Source organism: Choristoneura fumiferana, chromosome 2 (assembly GCF_025370935.1).
Source record: "Choristoneura fumiferana chromosome 2, NRCan_CFum_1, whole genome shotgun sequence".
NCBI classification, from domain to species: Eukaryota; Metazoa; Arthropoda; class Insecta; order Lepidoptera; family Tortricidae; genus Choristoneura; species Choristoneura fumiferana.
Genome location: NC_133473.1, coordinates 18,002,508 through 18,027,605, shown reverse-complemented (window position 1 = coordinate 18,027,605; position 25,098 = coordinate 18,002,508). Strand labels below are relative to the sequence as shown.

The window sequence follows — 25,098 nt, the reverse complement described above, 5'->3', positions numbered from 1 at the left end:
TTATGTCGCCTAGATCCAGCATAAACACGAACTTTACGAGCATGAGAAGTAAAAAAATATTCTTACTTTTCTAGGGTTCCTTAGTCCTACAAGACCCATATAGTTTCGCAGGATTGCAAAATTCATTGTTTTGCAGCTATATGTTGGTACAGATCTGATCACTCACGAAGGCGCGCCCCTCCACATTTTATTTATTACATTTTATAATATTAGTATCCGTACGACATATCTATGTTTGCGCAGCTCCAACGTGTCCTCAGTCGCAAGCGTACCGTCAGTCACGCACACGGAGACTAACACAACGTGTAAAGTACGAGGTTTACTCGTGCACATTGATAATTATCTGTGGAGGGGCGCGCCTTCGTGAGTGAACAGATCTGTTTTAGTAGTAGATGATGGTAACTTTGAAACGTAATTTTGCGTATAAATTCTGAAAATCTCGGGATTGCGAACCGAACTCAACCATGTGCTAGAAAGGTCAAATTATTAGGGCACGAGTACAATCGAGTTTTTATACTTCTGGCCAAAAATTCAGTCATAATTCTAACCACGCTTTTGCGTCCTGAAAAATACAGTCGTTTACTTTTTTTTTGATAAAATTTTTGCTCAAAAATACAAGAACTCGACGGTGCCTACTTAACGCGTCATTTTGAAATCTATACTTCTATACTTTATAGAATTATAAAGAAGTTTGTGAGTTTATGAGGTTGTAGGGGGTAATTTCTAAATCTACTGAACCGATTTTGTTGAAATCCGGTATACGGATCTTAGGGATCTTTAAAAAACGAGCCTATCAGTCTCTCAAAGGGCCGGCGCACCTGTGATACCCCTCGTGTTGCCAGGTGTCTATGGACGGCGGTGATTGCTTCTCATCAGACGACCCGCACGCTCGTTTTCCCCCTATTATATATTAAAAAAAATATCCCGGAAAATTGCAAAGTTCCCGAGGGATAGCAATAAAGGATAGGATAGGGTGAGGTCTACGTGAACAGAGTCGCGGGCAACAGCTAGTAGAATATGTTCCTAAATAAATCCTGCAGTTTAGTTTAAAATACCGTAGACACGTGGAACCCTTTTCACCTCAAAGGTTTATTGCACCTCAACTCAGAGCTATTTGATCCAAATCATCCACTGAACTGTTATTGCACCTTCATCTGAATTTGGAAACATTCGTATTGAAGTAGTGAATCTATAAATATCTATGCAACGTGTTTTGACTCTGTAGTAGTATAGAAGTAGTATTCCTGTTTCTATGAACACAATACTACGTGACAAATGCTTGAAAATGGCTAATGATTCTAAGAATATACTTCATATTTTCAGCTCCGATTTGCGATTCCATGTTTTGTGTCGCTGTCAATTTATTCTGCTGCTCGTAGACTACACGCTCTTTTCGAATCACGCGATCTAAATATTGACTACAAATTGGCTGTATATCGAACGCCTGATAGTCGTTATTTTTGCTATACTAACTCAACTAGCAACTTTTTCATACGTGAACAAATTCTCACTGGTTTAAAAATTACAATACAATACAATGAATCTTTATTGTACACCGCAAATAGTAAGCGATGCAAAAAACAGATACACAGAGAGAAAATTACAAGGTAAATAGGCGGCCTTATCGCTACCCAAATCTTCCAAAAATACCCAAAATATTCCATTTATTTCAAAACAATCAAATTGAAAACATCGTTTCAATCAGTTGTAAATTCACAATAACTATGAACTAGGCGTTCGATGAAAAAAAACTTCCAATTTCAAACCGTACGATCCAAATAAAGCAGAACGTATCAGAGTCATCGTCCCTAAAAATAATAACCGAGCTCCTGGCCACATGTCGACGTAATACCGCCCGGCGTTCGCTCGTAAAAAATAAGAAAAGACCCCGCAAAATACTCTCTATTACAGCTTGGTCCATATATGTTGGAGATTGGAAAGACATTTCTCGGTAACGGAATCGGACCGAGTGCGACGTGCTCTTATCGAATACGGACGTTTTGATTTTACGCATTATCCTGTGACGCGTGTGGGCTTACCAATTTGAATCTGAGAACACGGTATTTACTTATGTAATGTAGGGTGTTCTCAAAATATGTTCGGTCGGTGTGATATTTCCAGACGCCCATTGACAGACGTTATCAAAATATCTAAGTGCTATTTGATTGCGACCACGGTGATATAAGGTTGTCTGCGAAAAATCTAGTTTGAATGACGGTCGAAGATTTGTTTTTGTTCAAGAGGGCCACTCTAAGTTTCATTATTAGATTATTTTACTTTTAAGTGATAAAGAGATAAGAAGTAATTAATTAGATTAGATCAAATACTTAGTAAAATATTAACTTAAGTACGAATCAATCAAATTTATAATAGACATCAAATACATCACAACTTTACTGTGCAAGTATAAGTTGCATTTCAGTGTTTAACTTGCAAAAAATACATACAGTTTATGTGCAATTTTGTGACTAGAAAACGTGTGATGCCATTTTCAGATTCCTTTTTGGTTCAAGAGTTATAGTCACGACTCTTGCTCTTTTTGCAGAAATTATACAGATGTTCTAGCTTTGTCACTAAATAACTGCGACACATGTTAAAGCTCGCTGATGACAATAATATAGCGTCTACGAGTCGAGAAAAAATACTTTCAATGTATAAATACTAAGGTCATATTTGCATATGTGCTGTATTTTGTTTGTGTGCATTGTCCTACATGGCAGATTGGCTCTTAGTGATCTAAGATTTGAAGTATAAAAGTCCTTCACCGAATTGTTTAATGTATGAAAAGTATTTTATATCAAACTTAGTATTTAAAAAAATCTATCGATATAATATAATTGCAAAAAGTATATCGGGATGGTATTGAAGCCGGATTTTTTGCAGACAACGTCATCGTGCTCGCAATGAAATGTCACTTACTTTCATATAAGACTAGAGTATACCCGCGGCTTCGCGCGCGTAAACTATTCGATCTGCAGGGCTACTACGAAACTCGAAACTCGAAGTTCGTGTCGTGCGGTCCCTCTGACACTTATACTATTTAATACGAGAGCGAGAGGGACCGCACGACACGAACTTCGAGTTTCAAGTTTCGTAGTATCCCTGCTGGTAGTTACAATTGAAATTCCGGGATTTTATAAAATTCTCCTGGGAATTTCCAAAGTTTATATCGTGGTCTTCATTGAGGTTGTGTTAAGAACGACTGTCCAAAACACACACACAACTTCGCATTTGTAATATTAGTAGATTATTACAGTTCTAGTACTACACTTGACAGGTACTGGAGGAGCAAAACTCTGTGGCATGCCATGAGAGCTTTGCATTAAAATTTGAACTTTTACATACGGGAAAGACGTTTATATTGAAACTAGACGATCTCTACATTTCTGCTATTTACAGGTTTTGTTAGCAAGCTAGAGTAACAGATTATATCTCTTAAATGTCTCTCAACCCACCTATCTTACTGATAGCTACATTTCGGAGCCAGCCAGCCGCATCACAAAGCCAAAGGTCCCTTACAACATGATAATGATTTAATTCGCAGATGTCATTTCCACAGACGGAACTGAGTAATTACTCTAAAATGATATTATTCGCACAAAGCAGCAATTCTTGGCCAAATACGAGTATGTCCTAAATTTTAAAAGCACGATCGACATTTTTATTTCAACTATTTATTTATTTATTCCAACAAAAAAATACTATGCAGAAAAAAATACTATGTAGTATTGTGGTATCAAACAATAATACTAATTGGTTTTATTTAAATCGAATTGGTTTATACGTTGGTATCATTTCAGCAGATGTCGATGCCGCATAAAAAGTTGATAAATCTATTATTTCTTAGTGTCTTTGAGTGTTAGAAAATAAAGATCACATTTATGAATATATTTCTTAATAAGGGTAAACCTTGGGGCTTTGTTACTATGCACTTAAATATAATTGAGGAAATCTACAAGAGTGGGGAGGAAGTACGAAGCACGAAAAGATGTCGCGATGTGTTCCGCCACATATAATAGTGCGGATTCCTTAAATGTAAAACGCTCGCTGCCGCTCCAAGAGTCGTTGGGACCCCTATAAAAATGTTAGTTCGCCTTTCATTACATTTTCGAACTCTGTGCCAAGGATCACGCGAGGAATAAAAGACTCTATGAATGAATGATAAAGTAAATTTTACATCGGCACCAGCGACATTTATTTCGCCAAAATGTCGGATCTTACTCCCTTTGAATAGCCCATTTTCGGTGTTTTACTTTGTTTGCCACTAACGCCCGTGTCGCAATTGGAATAGTTTTTAAATAACCAATGGCCACCGTTTCCGATTAAATTCTTTTGACGCGTAAATTTCCTGGGAGCAAGATAGCCTTCTATTTATTAAGCCTTATTTAGGTGTTCGGGTGTTAGCGGACTAGCTAACGGAACATTATAACTTCACTGCTCTACGCGACGCTGTGTTATTTCCCTTGATACCCATATTGCAACTGGGCTTTCATGCCGCCATTCTAAGGAGAACTTCCTTGCCTGCGGAATCCCTTCGCGAGCGACCCTGGGTCGGTTCTCCAACTAAATTTCCAGAGATCACAAATGGCTGGTCCTGATATACGTGCTGGAAGCGTCCCTTTGCCCCGCAGGGCAGTAATTTGCACCTGTAGTCACTGATATTATGTGAGAAATTTTGTGTTACTTGAAAATGGGCTACGAAAATGTTTTTGATGTTCGGCTTTGGTTTTGAATATGATCCCTGAATAATCTACAGTACCTTTATTACTTTGTAACGTCGTTACTGTCTTGTGTCGACTCTCGTCGCGCTGGCGGCCTTTATTACGCGCCTCCCGCGTATTCTTCAGGTATTTCTGGAGCTTCTTTAAATAAATAAAGAAGAGTACAATGAAAAATCGAAGAAGGTATGAATGCATATTTTGGCTATAATGTTTTTTTTACATATAACTGACCGTGATTGACCCCTATTGCACTTGATGTTAAGTGCAGATGCGGCCAAAGGTGTATCTCACTGGTTCAGTAACAGCCTATTCACTCTAGCCTTGAAAATTAATAGAAATATATATATATATTATTAATTTAAATTTGGCTAATCATACAAATCTAAGGAAATAAAGTAAGTAAAAGTAAGCAACTTAACCCGGTTTTAGAGTATTAACTGTTTTCACAAATAACAGATACAAAAGTTTAATTATAATAACAATTAAAGGTCACAAAGTCAACGTCACTCCAATATATTTAGAATTAAACTAATAATCTTAGACACAAGGCATAATAACAAGACTTAATTACATATGATATTAAACCCCCAGACCGTGACAACTTTAGTCATAGGACAAATTAATAAAAAAATCATAGGACTCAAAAAACTTGATCGCTTAGTCACTCAGCACTAACTCACTCAGCTTGATTTCATCATCATTATCATGTCAGCCGAAAGACGTCCACTGCCAGCAGCCTATGTCCAGACATAGGCCTCCCCCCAAGGCTCTCCACTCAGACCGGTCTTGTGCTTTTCGCATCTACCGCGATCCCGCGATCTTAACCAGGTCGTCGCTCCATCTTGTTGGAGCCCTACCGACAGCTCGTCTCCCGGTCCGCGCTCAGCTTGACTTACTTTGGAGCAAAATGTCCTGTGTTTGAACCCTCTCTAAAAAGCCATTCTGTGTTTTCCAAATTATGTATATATGTATGTATAAAATCCAATTATATATATATTTTTTTAGCAAGTGGGTCTCCTGATGGTAAGAGATCACCACCGCCCATAAACATCTGCAACACCAGGGGTATTGCAGATGCGTTGCCAACCTAGATTCCTATGATGGGATACCTCAAGTCCAGTAATTTCACCGGATGTCTTACTCTCCACGCCGAAACACAACAGTGCAAGCACTGCTGCTTCACGGCAGGATTAGCGAGCAAGATGGTGGTAGCATTATGATTGTTTTTTTTTTAGTCTTTTTGTATTTTTTATTTCAACTCCAAATTTGTTACTTTTACGGGTATCCCGTGAAAACATATCGAAAATACAAACTGAGACATGGATGCACAGAAAAATCAGAAAAAGAGACCAGCGCTGGGAATCGAACCCAGGTTGTATTTTCGATATGGCTTCACGGGATACCCGTAAAAGTAACAAATTTGGAGTTGAAATAAAAAATACAAAAAGACTCCAAAAAAAAACAATCATAATTTGATTGCTTAGTAGCGACATCTCTTGTCTGGGTGAGCGGTTGGTTCCGAAAGAGTGTGACGTCTCTCGATGAGAGCGGAACATAGATGTCGCTAGTGCTGCTGCATAAGTAGCGTAGTAGAAATAAGCAATCTGAGATATGTATGCATAGGAGAAATTCGTGTCTAGATTCCTGTCCAGCGGTGGTGTAGGGGTTATAGCACGCAGCACGGATTGCTGAGGACCTGGGTTCGATTCCCAGTGCTGGTCTCTTTTTCTCAGTTTGTATTTTCGATATGGTGGTAGCAATCCGGGCGGACCTTGCACAAGGTCCTACCACCTGCATATATAAATTATTTTAATTTTATATGTGAAATTATATTTAAGAAATAGCTACAGGTTTGTAGGAGAAGGAAGACATCGTACCTGCATTCACGAGCGCAGCAATTCAATGGTGTGAATGAAGTTTCGAACTTCGTATCTTGCCGTCCTGCTGACGCTAATGTTATTTAATACAAGAGTGAGAGAGACGGTAAGATATGAACTTCGAATTTCGTAGTAGCCCACCTGATCCGCGCGGGGCCATTATAATATTAGGATAAGTCAGAGATGATGGTAAAACTAATCTAAAATGCAAATGCAAATATTTTCTTAGAACTGTTAAGAAACTTAATCTAGAAATTTAGAGATACCATTATTAAATGGCCTAGGTCTCTGTTTGCAGGCCTATCGCTCTGGCCCATACATTACACCGTGTTCGCGAATGTTGCAGACCGGTTAATTGACTGTGAATACGCCGCGTAGCACGGATTACATAAAATTTGTGAACTTTGATGAATAGAAACTAATGAAGTCAAGTTAGAATTAGAGCAAACCATTCAGTGGCTAGATGAAGTATTGATTGCACGTACAGGACGCACGTAACATAACATGTGAATTTAAAAAACTGCTTTTAAAAACTGGCTATGCAAGACCTACATCTTCGGACTAATCAGGGCGGTTATTAACCGTCAAATTTTTTGGACACTTTTCTGTAATTTTCTGTTAAAATGGCCAAATATTCTGATTCAGTTTTTTAATTATCTACCTAATAGAAATACAAGGAACACTAACATAAGATCGAAAACGACATCAAAATCTACAGCCAATTCCACCAGAGAAATGAGACGGTTTGAACGCTTGAATAATCGCCCATTAGCACTTAGGTATCATCTGGTAAATATAATAAGATGATGACGACCCATCGTCATCACCATCATCATTATATAAGCCGTAGGACGTCTACTGTTTGACATAGGCCTCCCTCATAGACCTCCAGTTGCTTCGGTTGGAAGCGGCCTGCATGTACTGTGAACCTGCAGCTTTATCAAGTTCATTTGTCCATCTCATTGGAGGACATCCTACGCTGATCCACCCATTGCCAATTCAACGAACCTTTCCAAATCCGAGCCGAAACTTTGGTTAGTTTCAGACAAAAAATGTTGCATTTCATAGACGAAACTAGGAAAGAACTTTCCTCAAGGTTAAATAGCGGAGTCCGACCGACCCGTCGTTATTCTGCTGACATCTACTTTTCGGGCAACCTAAATGCCCCTAAGCCACCAGTTAACGCAGTGCTACAATATTATAAAACAATGTTCACCCAAAATAGTTGAGCAACTAAAAATCCCTGTGGGCCCCTTGCCCAGGAGTTTAGCACAAGTTGAGTCTCAGTTGCGGGCTTCTACAGCCTCAGCACTTTGAGTGGCTTCATGTTTCACAAAGTTAATTATGGCAATAAGACACTAGCTTGTTTTGTTTGCGTGTCTCAAGTTTCCTTTTTTGGTTGCGCGTAAACTTTACCGTTGCTAGGGTTCGGCTCAGTAATCGTAAAACGGCTGGCCTATATTCGGCGCACTCGTGCACACTGTAAATCTATCGTAAATCCTTTTATTTTGCATGTGAAAATCAAGTACGGCCGTCGAAGGTCTATCCAATTTAATCAACATTAAGGTCGCGCATCAATCTTTCTGTTCAGCTAAATATATACCAGCCTTAAGGTCTATAAAATCAAAGTGCAGGCAGATAACATGATACGAGGTACGGGATAGGGTTTTAAATCATTTGGCCTAGTTTCGATATCAATCGATTGGGTTAGGTATCTTGCTTTAAAAGTGTTGTATATACCCCTTCTTTTTCCAGCCAGTAAACTATTACGGCTTTCAATACCTAAGCCGTGGCAGCCTAGTAGTTTGACCTTTGGTCTCTCATCCAGAGGTTCGCAGGTTCAAACCCTGGCTCGCACCTCTAAGTTTTTCAGTATTGTATAATTATATAATGTGCACAGCAAAAGAGTGGAATTCCCTGCCTGCGACTGTGTTTCCTGAACACTACAATTTGGCCGCTTTCAATTCCAGGGTGAATGAGTATTTACTAGGCAAGCGTGCTCCATCTGTAACAATACGGCCTATGGTCCGTAATGTTTCGCCTTATGTGAACATAGGTTTATTAGGAGAGGCTAAACTAATTTATTAATTTTATTAAATAAAGGTAAATTATGAACAAATAAAGCTAATCTACCCATAAATATGCGAACGAGATTATTGGCAACATTAAACTATCCAGTACGAACGTGGAAATAGCGCGGCAGAGCCTTTCCTGCCCGACGCAATGGCCGCGGCCTGTTTCTACTATCGGTCGCCATTGTCGCCATTGTCGCCATAGTCGCCGGAATTGGGGTATAAATAGGAGCGCGCGAAAGGAGGGGGGATTCTTTTCTTCGACACGGACTCGAGAGGTTCTCTCTGGGACACTTAGATTTATTTCTATCGTATTTTTAAATTGTTTTGTGTTATTTTTATAGTGAATTGGTGTGTGGTTTCCCTGCTTTGTGTATCTTGGTATCGAAGGCTTTTGGTATTAAGGTATCCATCGCTGGGAATTGCGTATTGATTCATTATGGGGTTTGGGGATCACAATCAGTTGTGATTTTAAATATTTCTGGAATAGTAGAGGACTTATCGAGTTTCGGCTCAGTAAAAGCCGATTCCTAGGGAATGGGAGCCAGGTCACCTAGCGGTGGTAACGGACAGGCTGACTTTCCCTGGGAACGTTCTTCAGTGTCAGTGTACGCCTATGGAGTAAGGGCGGGGTCTTGTATTATACCGGAAGAGACAGGCCTAATTTTCTCCCTGGGTTTTGGAGGGTTTGGGATGCCATACCGGTGTCCTAAATCAACCAAGATCTTGTCCTCCTTATCTATTTATTTATCTATTCACACATTTATTCTTCGGCATCGGTATTTGTCTTTCCCAATCCTAACACGACAGATACTGGTGAGCACACGGGTGATAGGCGTAGGAAACAGAGCCACCCACTCGACTTAGGGGTAATTTAGAATAGGCTCTCTCACTGCACCTTGAGAGAGACTCCGCGAGTAATCTAAATGTGGAGCCCGGGCTTCTAGTCTGCTGTATCGTGTAGATTAGTTGGTTAGTTTAGAAGTAGGACTAGGATATGGTAGGCTTGAATTGTGTTTACTTCCACTTGGTAAGGTGGATGTTGTATTTGCTCTATTTTATTTGATTTGACTTTACTTGTGTGTGTGTGTTAATTGTGTTTTCTTTCCATTAACTATACAGCTACTCACCAATTTGCCTAAGGCTGCTTTAAAGCTTGCCTGCTACATTCAGAACCTAGCCATACTCATGGCGACATACTTACATAAATATAGACAACTAAATGACTGACCTTGACGTCCGACGAATGAAGGGTTTCGGCGTTTCACTTTTCATTCAATGTCCTAAGTTACAAACGCTAGTAGCCTCAATTACAAGTGAGACAAAATAATTCAACAACTCACAATGGAATAATATTTATTTGCTGAAAGTAGAATCTCCTTTGAAGACTGTGGTCGTTCCTGGCAATGGACCTTGGATTGTATGAACCTGTAGTGGCTATTAATATCAACTATTTCAATAAGTAATAAGGCTCTATTTTTTCTTCTGTAAACTTACAATGTAAGTCATATTGATTAAGACTAAGGCAGAGCAAGTCAGTGGTTGACCGGTACCAGGTGATCCGGAAACTACTCATTAATCAATATAATTAAGCACTATAACTTATCTCTACATTCTGCTGAAGTTGGGTTTGTTACTACAGGAGTATTGTGATCACGGGTTTGATCCAGGAACAGCCTCAGGCTATAATTGACTTCCCTTTGAAATGTCCTCTCTTATAACATAAAGATGTGTTTTATCTCCTAACAAGGAAGAGGTAGTATGCTCCTTCAGGGCTAACGCAGAGGAGGCGTGTCCAGTACGGGGCGAAGGCCACTTTCAGAGGCGGGGAGTGGGCCTCTGAACTTTAGCTGCGAAATAAAATACCTTCTTCCACACGAACATATCATAGACTATTGACAGACTACTTTAAACAACTAACTACATTCTTCATTTGTTCTTCTTTTATCTTCTCTTTATTATTTAGTTTTATTATATAATAAGTAAGCTCTTTTCCCATTATACTAAACGTACTAAAGGGTTACTTCCTCGGACATAACGTAGGTTCCTTATACTAGACCACTAGCAATCACTTGGCCAATTTTATGTCTTAAATAAGGTAAATCAACTTGTTAGGTTTAGGTAAATTTGTAGGTTGAGAACCCATAATAAGTTAATAATAAATAAATTCGGTTTGTAGGCATCGCAGTAAGCTTTAGGTTAAGAGTTTAAATCTAGTTTAGGTAGGATTCGTTACACATCGTAGGCCTCATCCTCACTTTCCATCAGGCGTGATTGTGGCCAAACGCAAGCCTATACTGTATAAAAAAAAAATGCCACCTAAAATAAAGTAAGATTACACACCACTGAAGCAATTCTGTGATATTTGCGATGCTCCCAATTATTACTAGTATTGCATGGGAACTACACAGCAACATGCCTCCTCATTCCAAAAGGATGGCTGTGACCAGTAGTCAGTCGTATTACAAATACAGAAATGCCGTGTTAACCACTAAAAAAATAATCCCTATTCAATGTAAGTACATAAAAGCCGACAAAAGGGCATGCCACGGAACTGCTTCTGGTACAAAAAGTGGTACAATCATCTTTTAAAGGCATTCATGTTGTAGCAAGACACTTGTCTTTTAAAGGCACCCATGTTGTAGTAAGACGCGAAATAGTCTATATTGACGTCATGTCATTTAGAATTATTATTTAAAAGAAGAATACCTGCGGAACCGGTTTCAATATGAGGACGGTTCAGACATTACTTAGTTTTTTTATCGCACGTGAATCATATGAACATAAGGAATCGCTGGAAATAACATCGGAGAGACACAAGAAACACCGTGTTCTAATATTTACCTCCAATAAATACTGGCGTAACGTAAGAACGCGTTGACCTTAGATATTAGGATTACTTTTGCTTCTAAATTACACCTATTTTTTAAACTCATGATTCCAGTCTATGTGTCCCACTGCTGGACACACGCCTCCTCTCAAAACAAGAGGACTTGGGCCGTAGTTCCGGGTTGGAAATTTCACACGCATCATTGAATTACTCTGCAGGTATATGCATGTTTCCTCGCGATGTTTTCCTTCACCATGGCTCGTGGGAAATTTCTAAGGTTAACGCGCACATGAATTTCGAAAAACTCAAATGTGAACCCGGATTTGAACCCACGATCCCTGCTTGAGACGCCTCACGTCAAACCACCTGCTTTAAAGTTTACCAAGGAAAAAATTACCAATCCATAATATCTATCAGGATTTTTATTACATTATTGCAACATTATAATCGATTAATAGTATCGGAATCGGAAGCGAATTAGCTCGTTGAAGTGGCAATGGGCAGGACATTATAGCACGGAGAACAGATGGCCGTTGGGGCCGAATACTTCTCGAGTGGAGACCGCGGATCGGCAAGCACAGCGTAGGACGTCCACCAATTAGATGGACGGATGACCTGATCACGATCCTGATCTGATCTGATGTGGGATCACGGTGGATGCAAGCCGCTGCCCACCGAAGCAACTGAAGGTCTATGGGGGAAGCCTATTTCCAACAGTGAATGTCATACCGCTGAGATGCTGATTATGATGATGATGATGATGAATAGTATCGGATCCTTCACTTAATATGGGTCTCTTCTCTGTCAGATACTGAGTCGTGGTCACGTAGTACGTCAAGCAATTCCACGCCAGTTGCCCTGGCTGTCGGTCGCTTCTCTGGCGCAAGTGTTGAAGTATTTGGTAGGGCTATTATCTTTTAATATGGTTAAAAACTCGTAAGTTCTCGCGTACTTTATAAAGTACAGATTAATTGCAAGAATAACTGTCGAATGTACTATTTTCAGCACTAATTGCACGTGGTTGCCCTGAAACCAGCGCCATGACTGAAGAAATTCAGACATCGGCATTTGCTAAGTGGCATCCTTTTTGGTGCACTGTTAACTACTGTTATACTAAGATTTCATGTGCATTATTTTTTACACCAAAAATTTTTTTTTAAAAGTTGACATTGGAATAAGTAGGTATTTAAAAAAAATCAAAACCACGTACTGTGAACCTAGGTTTTGTCTAAATCACTATAATCTATTACAAAAAGTTAGAACTTGCGAGGTTAAATAAATAGAGGTCGTGAAGAACGAAGAATTATTTAAATATTGAAGAGACAAAATAAATAAATCGTCACTACTTTAAAAAAAACTTGTTCCTAAAAATCGATAATCTTTCTGAGTGGATTTTATGTTCATTATGTCAAGGCTCTATTTTGTTGACATATTGATTATGTCAACCGTTGATACGAGATTTTTAAAGTAGTAACGAAATATCACGGGACAATACACACCAATTGACCTAGTCCCAAAGCTTGTGTTATGGGTACTAAGTAACGGATAAATATACGGAACAACGGACAAAGCTAAAACTAATCAGAAAAAGATACACACAAAACCGGTACACAAATGAACGATTAAATAATAATATTAGTTGACGTATCTGAGGCAGTTAGTGGCAACACAGTGTCAGTATGCGCATAGTTGGAAAGAAGTCTCCGAGACATATTTCCCGCCCCCGCATTGAGTCACATCGAGTGCCATGATCTCATCCGTGAGAATATAAAGATGAATCCGGAAGATTACACAGTGTTGAACATCATAAGTAATCATAACCTTATTATTTCACTGCAAAGATACATCGTTCATCTCTTGTGCAAAACGCAATCTTTATTTAGATAAATGCAAAAGTGACTTTGTTTGTTTGTTCCCCTTTCATGCCTCAACTGCACCAATTGCCATGAAATTTTGCTTACAGCATAGTGGTAGAAAATAATAAATAATAGAGTGAAAAATCAGCAAATATTTACTGCCGTTTTGAACTAGCAAACACTGTATTCGGTACCTCGCTGTGTCAGTTGACTTGCTACATTGACGCTCTTGCAATTAACTTGACTTTTGAATTATTATAATAGTTATGAACGCATTAAATCAGTAAAAATCATAAATAACTCACGTCATCAGTTTCCGTGAAGTATCAAACCGATAAATTATTTAGCAGAAGTTTAGACTGCAAAAGTGGCGTAAATATAAGTTTATCTACAACTCTACACACAAGACGTGCCTGAAAGCATAACTCGGTATCATAGTAGCAAAACCCTGATCCAGCAAAGATGAACTGATACAGAAGGAGCCTGACATCGAGAAAACGACGACACGGCACTCGTTACTCCTTACGAGCATTCAATTGTTCTTTTCACGGAACAAACGTACGTGAAATCCGCTGTTCCGACTTCCATTTTATTAGGCCCACGTCCGGACATTATTTACAAGAAAGTAGGTGATTCGAGCCATACGCTGTAGCCGGGCCGTATTTACCAAAAGCGTATTCATATTAGATTTTGCCAACTCGAATGCCGGCGGCCGTATCAGAATGTCACCGATACGTTCGATACTTTATTCGAGTCTATACGAGTGCGCGCCGCGACACGGAAGGGTGTCAAATAAATACAGGTTGAAATATATCTGCTGTCGTGCTCTGTGATCCCGCTATATACGTGCCGCTTCAAGAATGAAATTTTGTTTGGTTTTCGTGTTGTGTTTTTTTGCGTGTTGCTCGGGGATGCTGTACAGGCGAGACGCGGACAATGTTTTAAAACCAGGTGAGTTTTAATCGAAATAATTTATCAGTTCGGCTTGATTTAAGCGCGACGCACTTATATTGTTTTGATTAAACTGCGCTGTCTTATTTAGTTCATTAAGTACTAATAAATTAATAATATTTCGAGACATAATCACGAGAGAGAGAGAGAGAGAGAAACATTTATTTACACATTCGATACACATAAAAATTCATTGTACGACTACTATATTTATTGTTAAATTTATCTCGACGTTTCAACTACATTGCAGCGGCCGTAGTCATAATATGTGAGAATCGTGGAATTTTTAAACATTAGCATAATGTGATACTCGTATTTAATTATTACAAAACAATATCTCTTATTTACGATCAGAATCAAAACAGTGTTTATTTGTCATAACGTAGCTTTAGAGAGGTCGAATAATTAATAAGTTTTGATATGTTAGCTATGTAATTAATTGAATTCACATCAGAGTTAATTAGAAATATGCTTTCATATGATTTCAATATAACAAACGTGTAATAATAGCAGCTGCCTGCGTTAGTTTTTTCTTTATCCCCGGAGAAAATTAATGAAGAAAAAGCGACACAATCTTTTTAATGATATTGTTCGTGTTTGTGTGTGTGTAAATCGTAATGTTACTTTATTGATACAATACTTTGTAGTAAGTGGATAGATTCTTACTCACATTATATTTCACTAAAAATTATTCTTAACTATTTTAAGAAGGTGTCGTATTGAAAACAACATTATCTTTCTTAAATAAATTCTTTGTTGCATAATTAATAAGCTAGGATCAAACGTTATGCTAATGTCTGAATATTTCAATTTGATTATATTATTTGGTATCTATTTGCATTTAATTATGAATAAAATGGCTAAACAGGTGTCTGTCTGGCCTTGAAACTTTTTCAACTGTTTTTTTTATTTAATAAAGATAAAAGATGTATTGTTTTTTACGTATATTGTGAAAGAGAGAAATCAAATCTGATTTCACAGTATTTTTTTCAAACTGCAGTTTGTTTTTCTAAATCTGAGGTCAAAAACGATAAGATTCGTTTATCCCTATAATAATGCTTATATGAAATAATAAAGTATTTAAATTAAAACTTAGAACTTGTACTGGAGTAACGTGTAACAACAACAATATAAAAGAGAAAGAAATTATGAATAAGGAATAATGAAGTTATATTAATGTCTAAGTTATTTGGTCTTAAAGCATATGTTGTTTACATCAACCTTTAAATATTTTAATGCATCTGACGGAGGTCAAGCGGTTGCATTACCTTCGTAATCGTTCGCTACTTGCACTTAAAAAAAAAACTATACTAACTTAACAGTCTGTATAAAAATAGATCTTATGCTTGCAGTGAATTGAACATAATTTCAAATAACTTTGAAGATTTATTTTTAACATTATATAACTCGCAAAATTTGTGTGGGCTGCGGGGTTACTTTTAATTATTAAGATAACATTTTATTTTTATAACTTTAGTGGGAATCGTCTTGATACTAATAATTTAAAAAAAACCGGCCAGGAGCGTGTCGGACACGCCCAAAATAGGGTTCCGTAGCCATTACGAAAAAATTAAGTAATATTTTTCTAAGGATTTCGTATTTTATACGGAATCTTCCAAGTTTAGGTATATTTTATACCTTAGGCTGCTATTTAAGAGTAAAACTACTAATAATTCTCAAGAAAACTTAGCCGTTATAGTTTTCCTTAAAGTTTTCATATACCATCTTGAATTTTTTCAAATTTTTCCACCCACCGGTTTAGATTTTAGAGGGGGGGACGCTAGATTTTAATGAAAATTTGCACTTTAAAGTTGAATATTTCGCAAAAAAATCAATGAATCGAAAAATCGTCTTAGCAAACCCCTAATAGTTTTAAAAGACCAATCCAACGATACCCCACACTATAGGGTTGGATGAAAAAAAAAACACCCCCACTTTACGTCTATGGGAGGTACTTTAAAAAAAAATTTTTTTTATTTTTTATTGTACTATTTTGCGGCATAGTTTACATATATATCCGTGCAAAATTACAGCTTTATAGCATTGAAAGTCCCTGAGCAAAGCCGCGGACGGACGGACAGACAGACAGACATGGCGAAACTATAAGGGTTCCGTTTTTGCCATTTTGGCTCCGGAACTCTAAAAATGAGTATGAAAGTATGTATGTCCGAATTTGTCTGACAGCTGGACAGATTTAGAAAAAAAAGGATTGTGAAGTAAATAAATAATTAATCAATATCGTGGGTCCGTTGAAACCAAAGAAATTGGAATGCTATATTAATTGTTACATATAAACCCTTTATTAACCATAGTGAAGTCGCCATTTTTACTGAACTTAAAAATAACAAGATTTCCATTACTGAACCACATACTTAGCTAATTGAGCCACTAAACTTAGACGAGTGATAATGCGACGTAAACTTTTTACATTACGGCAGGTCAGTGTTAAAGTTAATTTCGAGGACTCGTCAAACAAACCTTCCGAACTAGTTTGCAGGATTGATAGTACAATAGTACATACACACAGTACAGTACAGTAGTACTAAATACTTCATTAGAATTAATTTTATCTGAATATATCGTACTTACTTATACCCGAAACGGGAAGCTGTTGGTTGATACTTTGTACCTCATGTAGATTTTGTACACTCCTCACAGTTTATGCAATAAATATTTCTATTTCAATTTTTTCTTTAATAAATGTCTTCTTACCAACGGGTCGATTTTGCCAGCGTCTATTTCTTTGTCTATAAATTTTTCAGGCAATGCGATGTCACTGACATTTCATTTGAAAAGGTTCAATTAAATAAATAAATAAATAAATATCACGGGACAATTCACACCAATTGACCTAGTCCCAAAGTAAGCTTAGCAAAGCTTGTGTTATGGGTACTAAGCAACGGATAAATATAATTATATAGATAGATACATACTTAGATACATATTAAACACCCAAGACCCGAGAACAAACATTCGTATTTTTCATACAAATATCTGCCCCGACACGGGAATCGAACCCGGGACCTCAAGCTTCGTAGTCAGGTTCTCTAACCACTAGGCCATCTGGTTGTCGTCTGGTCGTCTGGTCGTCTGGTCGTCTATTGTGAGTCCTTACACAATTCCGTTGATTTGATATATAGGACCAAGCCTAGGATAGGATATAATTAGCCGTGCAGTGATTGCAGCGCGCTCGTTGTGCAATGGCGCGTAACATTTGACATCTCATTGTTCCCTGGTATTTACATAATGCCAATACCTAAATGGCATTACCGTAAATGAGTTTACTTCAACTTTATTCGAAACAGGATGAGCTAAAATAACCGATCATTTTCCATGCAGCTTTGGAAGTGCAATACAATGCAATGACTCTTTATTATAAATAGTAAACGATACAGAAATGGCGGTGACACGATACCCCTACCCGAGAACAGCATGATGTTCGACTTGGTAAGGTTCATGATGAGCCCGTTCGCCTGAGAACCACTGCTGCAGCTGCCCACACACTTTATTTATCTTGTTGTTGTCATACATGCCATGCAGGTGGTAGGACCTTGTGCAAGGTCCGCCCGGATTACTACCACCATCTTGCTCGTTAATCCTGCCGTGAAGCTGCTGCTTGCACTGTTCGGCGTGGAGAGTAAGACATCCGGTGAAATTACTGGCACTTGAGGTATCCTATCTTAGCCCCTAGGTTGGCAACGCATCTGCAATACCCCTGGTGTTGCAGATGTTTATGGGCGGTGGTGATCTCTTACCATCAGGAGACCCACTTGCTCGTTTGCCATCCAGTCGCATAAAAAAAAACATGTTCTTACTAAATTGCCATTAGTGGTTCTTTTAGAATATTTCTACAGCTAGATCTCTGCAAAATTAAAATCTTGTTACTATATGTGTATATAATAATATTAGGAGTAATGTAATGTATGTAGTCACTACAACGGTTTCATAATTGTTTATACTTACGGTTTCATACTTATTGGACATCTACATAATGGTTGTTTTTCATAAGCTTGGGCCTCGTAGGTATTTTTATCTCGATCCTAGGTTCGAAGTACTACTAAACTACCAGTAATTCTTTGGATCAAGTTATCGAGTAAAATAGCAATAAAACCGCGGAGCCCTAAATACATTCCGGTTATATAACGCACCTTACTTGCACACTTGACCGTGGCCCGCGCAGCGAGGTCACTCGAGCGCCACTTACCGCACAATCGACTCGCGCGAGTACTCGCCTCGAGTGCGGAATGCCGGCAGAATCTAGTTACTGTCTAAAATCAGTGTTAACATTTCCGACGTTTTATAATCTTTAATCTACAAGTAAATAATGTTATAATGTTATATAAACTTTGGCGAAACATACCGAGCGGTAAAAAATCTGGTCTTCAATTATGTGCAGTGTTTAATAGGTAATTTAATATTTTACATAGAGTGGGACAAATTTTGTGCCACTACGTATATTTTTATGTATGGAATATTGTTCCATCATCTCCAAAGAGACATAGTTTTTTTGAAACGCATAAAAAATTGAAACCATACTTGTATTCTAGTTCTTAGCACCTCGCATTAGTTTTTCAATTACTTACTTACTCCACATTACCTTACCTTTTATTCTAAGTTTTTAAACTAATATTTGAAATATTACATTAGACATCACAATACCTTTTTTCTATAATTTAATTTCAAATTGCACAATTAATTAGGTATTGGAATTATGTCTCTGAATACAACCCTTAGGGCTTGGTTGTTTGTCAACTCTCTGCCTATTATTATTATTATTATTTATTATTTATTGTAAGTCTTGATACGCGATTGGGGTTGTATTGAAATAAAACTGAATTTGGAAAACAGGAAATCATTTAAAAACTGAATTTAAATTTAATTTTTGACGACCGGATGGCCAAGTGGTTAGAGAACCGGACTACGAAGCTTAAGGTCACGGGTTCGAATCCCGGCCGGGGCAGATATTTGTATGAATAATACGAATGTTTGTTCTCGGGTCTTGGATGTTTAATATGTATTTAAGTATGTATTTATCTGTATAAGTATGTTTATCCGTTGCCTAGTGTCCATAGTACAAGCTATGCTTAGTTTGGGACTAGGTCAATACGGTATTTGACTATTTTGTATATGTTTTATAAATTAAAACTATACAATGCCTGTTATTGAATAGAAAAACAATTTCTAAGCTACCTTTACAAATAACAAAGTTATAAAGGTTTGAAATTCAAGATTAGACAGAGAAAGACATACTGGCATGTGACGTCACACGCCAGTACCGCCATACTTGCTGCATAAAGAAAAGCGTTTGAGAAAGAGACAGGTATATAAATTTTTCAAAAAATCACTATAAATCCAATTTTCAACCGATTTAAATTTTCTCTTCGCTAAACACTATCGGTTTATCTATATTTTCATAATAATATTAAGATATGGCAAAATCAGAACTGTCAAATACCGTATTGGTGTCAAGTGTCCCATGATATTTATTTATTTATTATTTTCACGCGGGCCCAGTGCGGATTGGGAACTTCGCACGCACCATTGAATCGCTTCGCAGGTTTGTGCAGATTTCCTCACGATGTTTTCCTTCACCGCAAAGCTCGTGGTAAATTTCAAATGTATTTCCGCACATGAATTTCGAAAAACTCAGAGGTGCGAGCTGGGGTTCGAACCCACGACCCTCTGCTTGAGAGGCGATAGGTCAAACCATTAGGCCACCACGCGGCTTCTCGGGGAACTAAGGCCCAAGCCCTCTTGCTCTGAGAGGAAGCCTGTGCCCAGCAGTGGGACGTATATAGGCTCGGATGAATGATGATTATTTTCACAGGTTTCTAATCCATTCGCGTCAAAGAAAAATCATATATTTTTTTCTTTTTTTTTTGCAGATCTACAACCAGTATCGTCGACGGTGGTGCCTCTGTCCTTCTACTCGGTCTACGGTTTTGAAAAGAAAATGTACAAAGAAAAGAACAAGAAGCGGCCTCAAGGGAAAATTACGCTAGTTACTAAAATACCTAAATAAAGAAACCACATAAAAATTAAGTTCTTTTGTCAATATTAATCCCCGTGTGTGCTAGCACAATTGATTAGTCTCCTCAAATTCTTGAACTATGAAGCAGTAAAATAAAATAATAATGAAAATCCCCGATGATCTGTAAAGAAAATATGTTATGGAACTTTGTTGAATTATAACTGGAATATCTTACAATATTACGATAAGAACCTTAGGAAATGTATATTTTGAACCTGACGGACGATTTGGCGAACTGATGATATTTTTTGAAGTTCCGTACATCAAAAAGAAAAAAAAATGTTGTTGAATCACGGTGTTGTCTGTCTGTCTGTCGATCTGTAAAACTCTTTTTTTTTTCAGGAATGAGTAGGTAACACTATGATAATTGTATAAAATTGGTGCTAAAAAATGAAGTTTCTGTGTTTTCACGAACAAAAGACACCTTTTAAAAGGGTTTTTCACACAAAAACCCTTGGGAATAGAAGCCTGTATAGCGTTCTGTCGTCTCCACAAAAAATATGAAGAACAAACAAATTGGTTTTATGACTTTTAAATTTGTACGGAACCCACAGTGCGAGAGTCTAATTCGCACTTGAACGGTATATTATCGAAACATTAAAACAGTTAAGTCGAATCTATTTAAATATTGCAAAATCGGAAAATAATAAAAACAACCGCACAGAGGTTTCTAAAGGGAAAAGGTATTGTAAAAGTCGCTGCGGAAATAAAGCTTCATTTAGACTGTGCGAGAAATATCGTAAGAGTTTAGTTCGGTTGTACCTTGTTTTGCCTAACAACTTTTTGCCTATTTTCAGTTTGCCTAATGTTAGATAAACTAATATTACTTAACCTAATGTTTCATTTTACCTAATTTTCATTTTAGTGAAAGTCATTTTACATACAACTTACTTTACATAATTTTGTTTCGCCTAATTTTGTATTACCTAATTTTCATTTTGTATAAACTCGTTTGATATAATGTTTGACTGACATAATTATATTTTGCCTAACATACATGTCACATAATTTCATTTTGTATAAACTTATTTCGTTAAACGTTTGATTGATATAATTATTTTTTTTGTCTAACATATATATAGCATAATTTCATTTTGTATAAACTTATTTCGTATAATGTTTGTCTGACATAATTTTATTTTGTCTAACATAAATGTCGGTTAATTTTATTTATTCTAATCACGGTTAATCCGAATACATAACGATAACGTTAGTTAATCCTAAAAAGTTTAGTATTATAAAACATAGTCGGTTCTGGCGCTTCGCCGGCCGCTGCCGCGGCACGCTCGCTTCGCTCGCTCGGCTCGCGCACTGTAGGGTCGCAGTTCTACCTAACGCTCCTCCTCGCTTCGCTCGTGTTCGTACCTATTCCCTTTATATTTAGTATTGTTATTTGCTTGAACCAAATAAAAAAATAGTAGAATATTATGGAATAATTAATTTCCATTTTAACCTACCTAATTGACATTATTTTATAATAAACATGTAGGTACCAAAATTAGGCATAACGTTAGTAAGCAAAACAAATATTATGATAATTCAATATTAGACAATCCAATGTTAGTTAAAACGTTATTCGGCTATATGATGATTAGTTAAAATGAGAATCGACAAAGTGAGTTTTCGATAAAATAATATTCGGCAAAACAAGAGTTATGCAAATGATATTAGTTAAAACGTTATTCGACTATATGATGATTAGTTAAAATAAGAATCGACAAAGTGAATTTTCGATAAAATAATTTTCGACAAAACAAGAGTTATGCAAATGATCACTTAGTAAAAATGAAAATTCGACAATATAAAAATTATGTATAATGAAATTATACAAATTGACTTTAGACAAACTATTCATTATAGTAAAAGTTGTTAGACAAAGTGAAATTAGGCAAAACATTTTTAGACAAGTCAAGGGAATACCGTTTAGTTCGTAGTTATGTTACATTGCGGGGGCGCACGGTTACGAATTTGTACGTGATCGAACATTGACAGTAATGTACGCAACTTATACGATATTTCCTTTACCAAAATGAGACTTAATTAGCAAAAATCCCTATTATATATGAGAGCTTCATGAAATTAAACGACGACGTCCGAGAACTGACGATCGATTTTAATTTAAAACTATGACTTCACGCGACAAGAGCTTGCCAGTTAATAACATTCAGAAGCGCCTATATATTGCATTTATATATTATGCTGGGAATTATAATGTTAACAGCCAGGAACAAAGTCATTTTTTGAATGGCACTTTAAAACAAGATTATGAACTGGTGGAAATTATCAGTCGAGGTTACCCGATGTCCATGACCGGTCACATACGAAAAAGGAAATCGAACACGAAATTATTAATTAAACTGAGGCTCGATACAAATTAACGCTATGATGTTTCAGTAGGTACAGTCAACGTCATAAATAAGTGATCACTTTTGTACCTTGTCACTTTAACGTCATTTTTGAAAAACCATACGAAATTGTGTAACATCTGAAACCGACAAGGTACAGAAGTTACAACACTTATTTATGACGTTGACTGTATAAACTAACTGTACAGCGTAAAGCGTTTTCACACTATCCGATATGATATTGGCACCAGAAAAAGCTTGACAAATGAAAGTGAAATAAACATAGTCGGCTATTGTTCTGATATTCCCGTCGGATCGGGTATACGCGTATAAATAAATTCCCAAGTATCGACATCTAAATCTAGAGTACCGAACTTTCGGGAATTCCCATAAATTTTTGATAAACCTCGGAATTTCAATTCAGGTGATGGTTTACTTGAGCAAAGCGGTGAGTAAGTACTTAGTATTTATTAAAAAACTATAATTGCTCTGATATCGCTGTTCGACACCGTTATCGGATTAATGTAAGATTTTTAGACAAATACTTACCTACACAAATGTAATATCGGCGTCTAAAGGATCCGATAATGTAGAGGTTAACGACAACGCTGATAGTACTAATATGTGAGTTACGGCTTGTTTCCATACATTACGTCAGAGGTGTGTTAACCTTAATAAGGCCCTATTTATTGGAGCATACTCGTACTACCACATTATCAAAAGCAGCTATCGAATACATACCTGACAAAGAATATTTTTAAAGCTAGATAGTCGTATTTTCAATAATTACAATGGAAATTGTGACGTATCAAGATAGGTTCCGTAGCCATTACGAAAAAAATCAAGGAATATTAGGTGCGTTATAACACAATTAAAACACTTACTACAGTCTTAAAATCTATTACCAGAAAAAAAACGTATCTTCACGGCACTTACGTCCTTTTGTTGAGAAGCGCAGTTTTTCGGCAATAACTCGAAAACGGTATATCCGATCATGTTGAAACCAATTTTTGTTGAAAGTATTTATTAAGCGTTACCTTTCTATGTTTCTTGGACAAACGGTTTACAATATAGAGGGGGGGGGGCACAATTTTTGCTACTTTGGGAGTGATTATTTCCGGAAATCTTCACTTAATCAAAAAAGTTTTTGAGAAACCTTACTATCTTTTCAAAAGAGCTGTCGAACTATGTGCCACACGTTGATACGAGTTAAAAAAAAATATAAATTTCTGTAACGTGTATGGAGTGCCCCCCTATAAATATTTATTTTTATAATTTGACAACTAAATAGGGGTTTTGACAAGACATCTGTACTCCTAATTTCATTGTTACACATCTTGTAGTTTTCGAGTAAAATGCCTGTGACATATGGACGGACGGACAGACAGACAGACAGACTGACAGACAGACAGACGTACTTGACGAAACTATAAGGGTTCCGTTTTTGCCATTTTGGCTCCGGAACCCTAAAAACATGTATTAAAAATATGTTTTAACAAAATCTTATTTGTAACTGAATAACGCTTGACTTCTATACATAGAACCGATTTTTTCCACTTTTTATGTTGCATTATAAAAGATGCATGTATTTTTTGACTTCAAATACCTTCCAAGTAAGCTATTTATGGTGTTAGAGTAAATATAGAAAACATTAGTAGTATTTGCGCCCAAATGGATCGAACGCGACGTGCCGTGTCGAGCTGGTGCTGGGAGGAGGGGGGCGGAAACACACGCTTCCTTATTTGCGGAATATGCTTTATAAACAGTGTACGTAAACCATACATATGAACGTATTAACACAGTAGATACGCAGACCAATTATATCTACTTAGAGATTGTGTAGGTACAACACGTAAAAAACTATTTTCTCCCTTTGCTTCTACGTATTGTCAAACAACGAATGCTCCCATACAAGTTGATATTTTTTATGAAAAACTAGCCACATATACGCGAAAAATATCGTTGCAATAAGAATGTACTTGGCAAATTTACTTCTTTTGTAGTTCTTAGTATTTAGTTTAAAAATTTGTGTGCATGAATGTTAAATGCAATTGTAATTGTATTGTAGACACTGTAATTGTTTCCATTTATGTATGTCAATTTCCATTGTGTTGTTTACAATATGTAATTGTACCGAATCAAATTAACAAATAAACAAACAAACAAATGTCTTCTTCTTCTTCTTCAGCGCGTTTTCGCCCACCGTTGGGCATACGCCTCTCCAGCCTTTCTCCACCCGGATCGACTGTCGGTCTCTCTCTTCCAGACCGGTCCTGCTATCTCCACTATGTCATCGGACCATCGAGCAGGCGGTCTGCCCACATTTCTTTTCCCTAGCCGGGGTCTCCACTCCAGAACGCGCTTGCTCCACCGTTCGTCGTGTCGTCGGCACACGTGGCCGGACCAGGCCCATTT

At 37.2% G+C, this 25,098-nt stretch overlaps 1 protein-coding gene across 1 annotated transcript; it reads left to right on the top strand.

Moving 5' to 3' along the window:
• Nucleotides 1–14,042: 14,042 nt before the first annotated feature.
• LOC141445308 (uncharacterized) lies at nucleotides 14,043–20,349 on the top strand. Its single transcript, XM_074111103.1, has 2 exons — nucleotides 14,043–14,307; nucleotides 20,193–20,349. Exons 1-2 carry the CDS (start codon nucleotides 14,217–14,219, stop codon nucleotides 20,327–20,329), a joined length of 228 nt encoding a protein of 75 aa, XP_073967204.1. The 5' UTR covers nucleotides 14,043–14,216; the 3' UTR covers nucleotides 20,330–20,349.
• The last annotated feature ends 4,749 nt before the right edge of the window (nucleotides 20,350–25,098 follow it).

Excerpts from the sequence above, each read along its gene's own strand:
- LOC141445308 (XM_074111103.1), top strand. The coding sequence starts at position 14,217 with ATGAAATTTTGTTTGGTTTTCGTGTTGTGTTTTTTTGCGTGTTGCTCG. Across the intron at positions 14,308-20,192 it reads GGACAATGTTTTAAAACCAG|ATCTACAACCAGTATCGTCG; the intron begins GTGAGTTTTAAT and ends TTTTTTTTGCAG.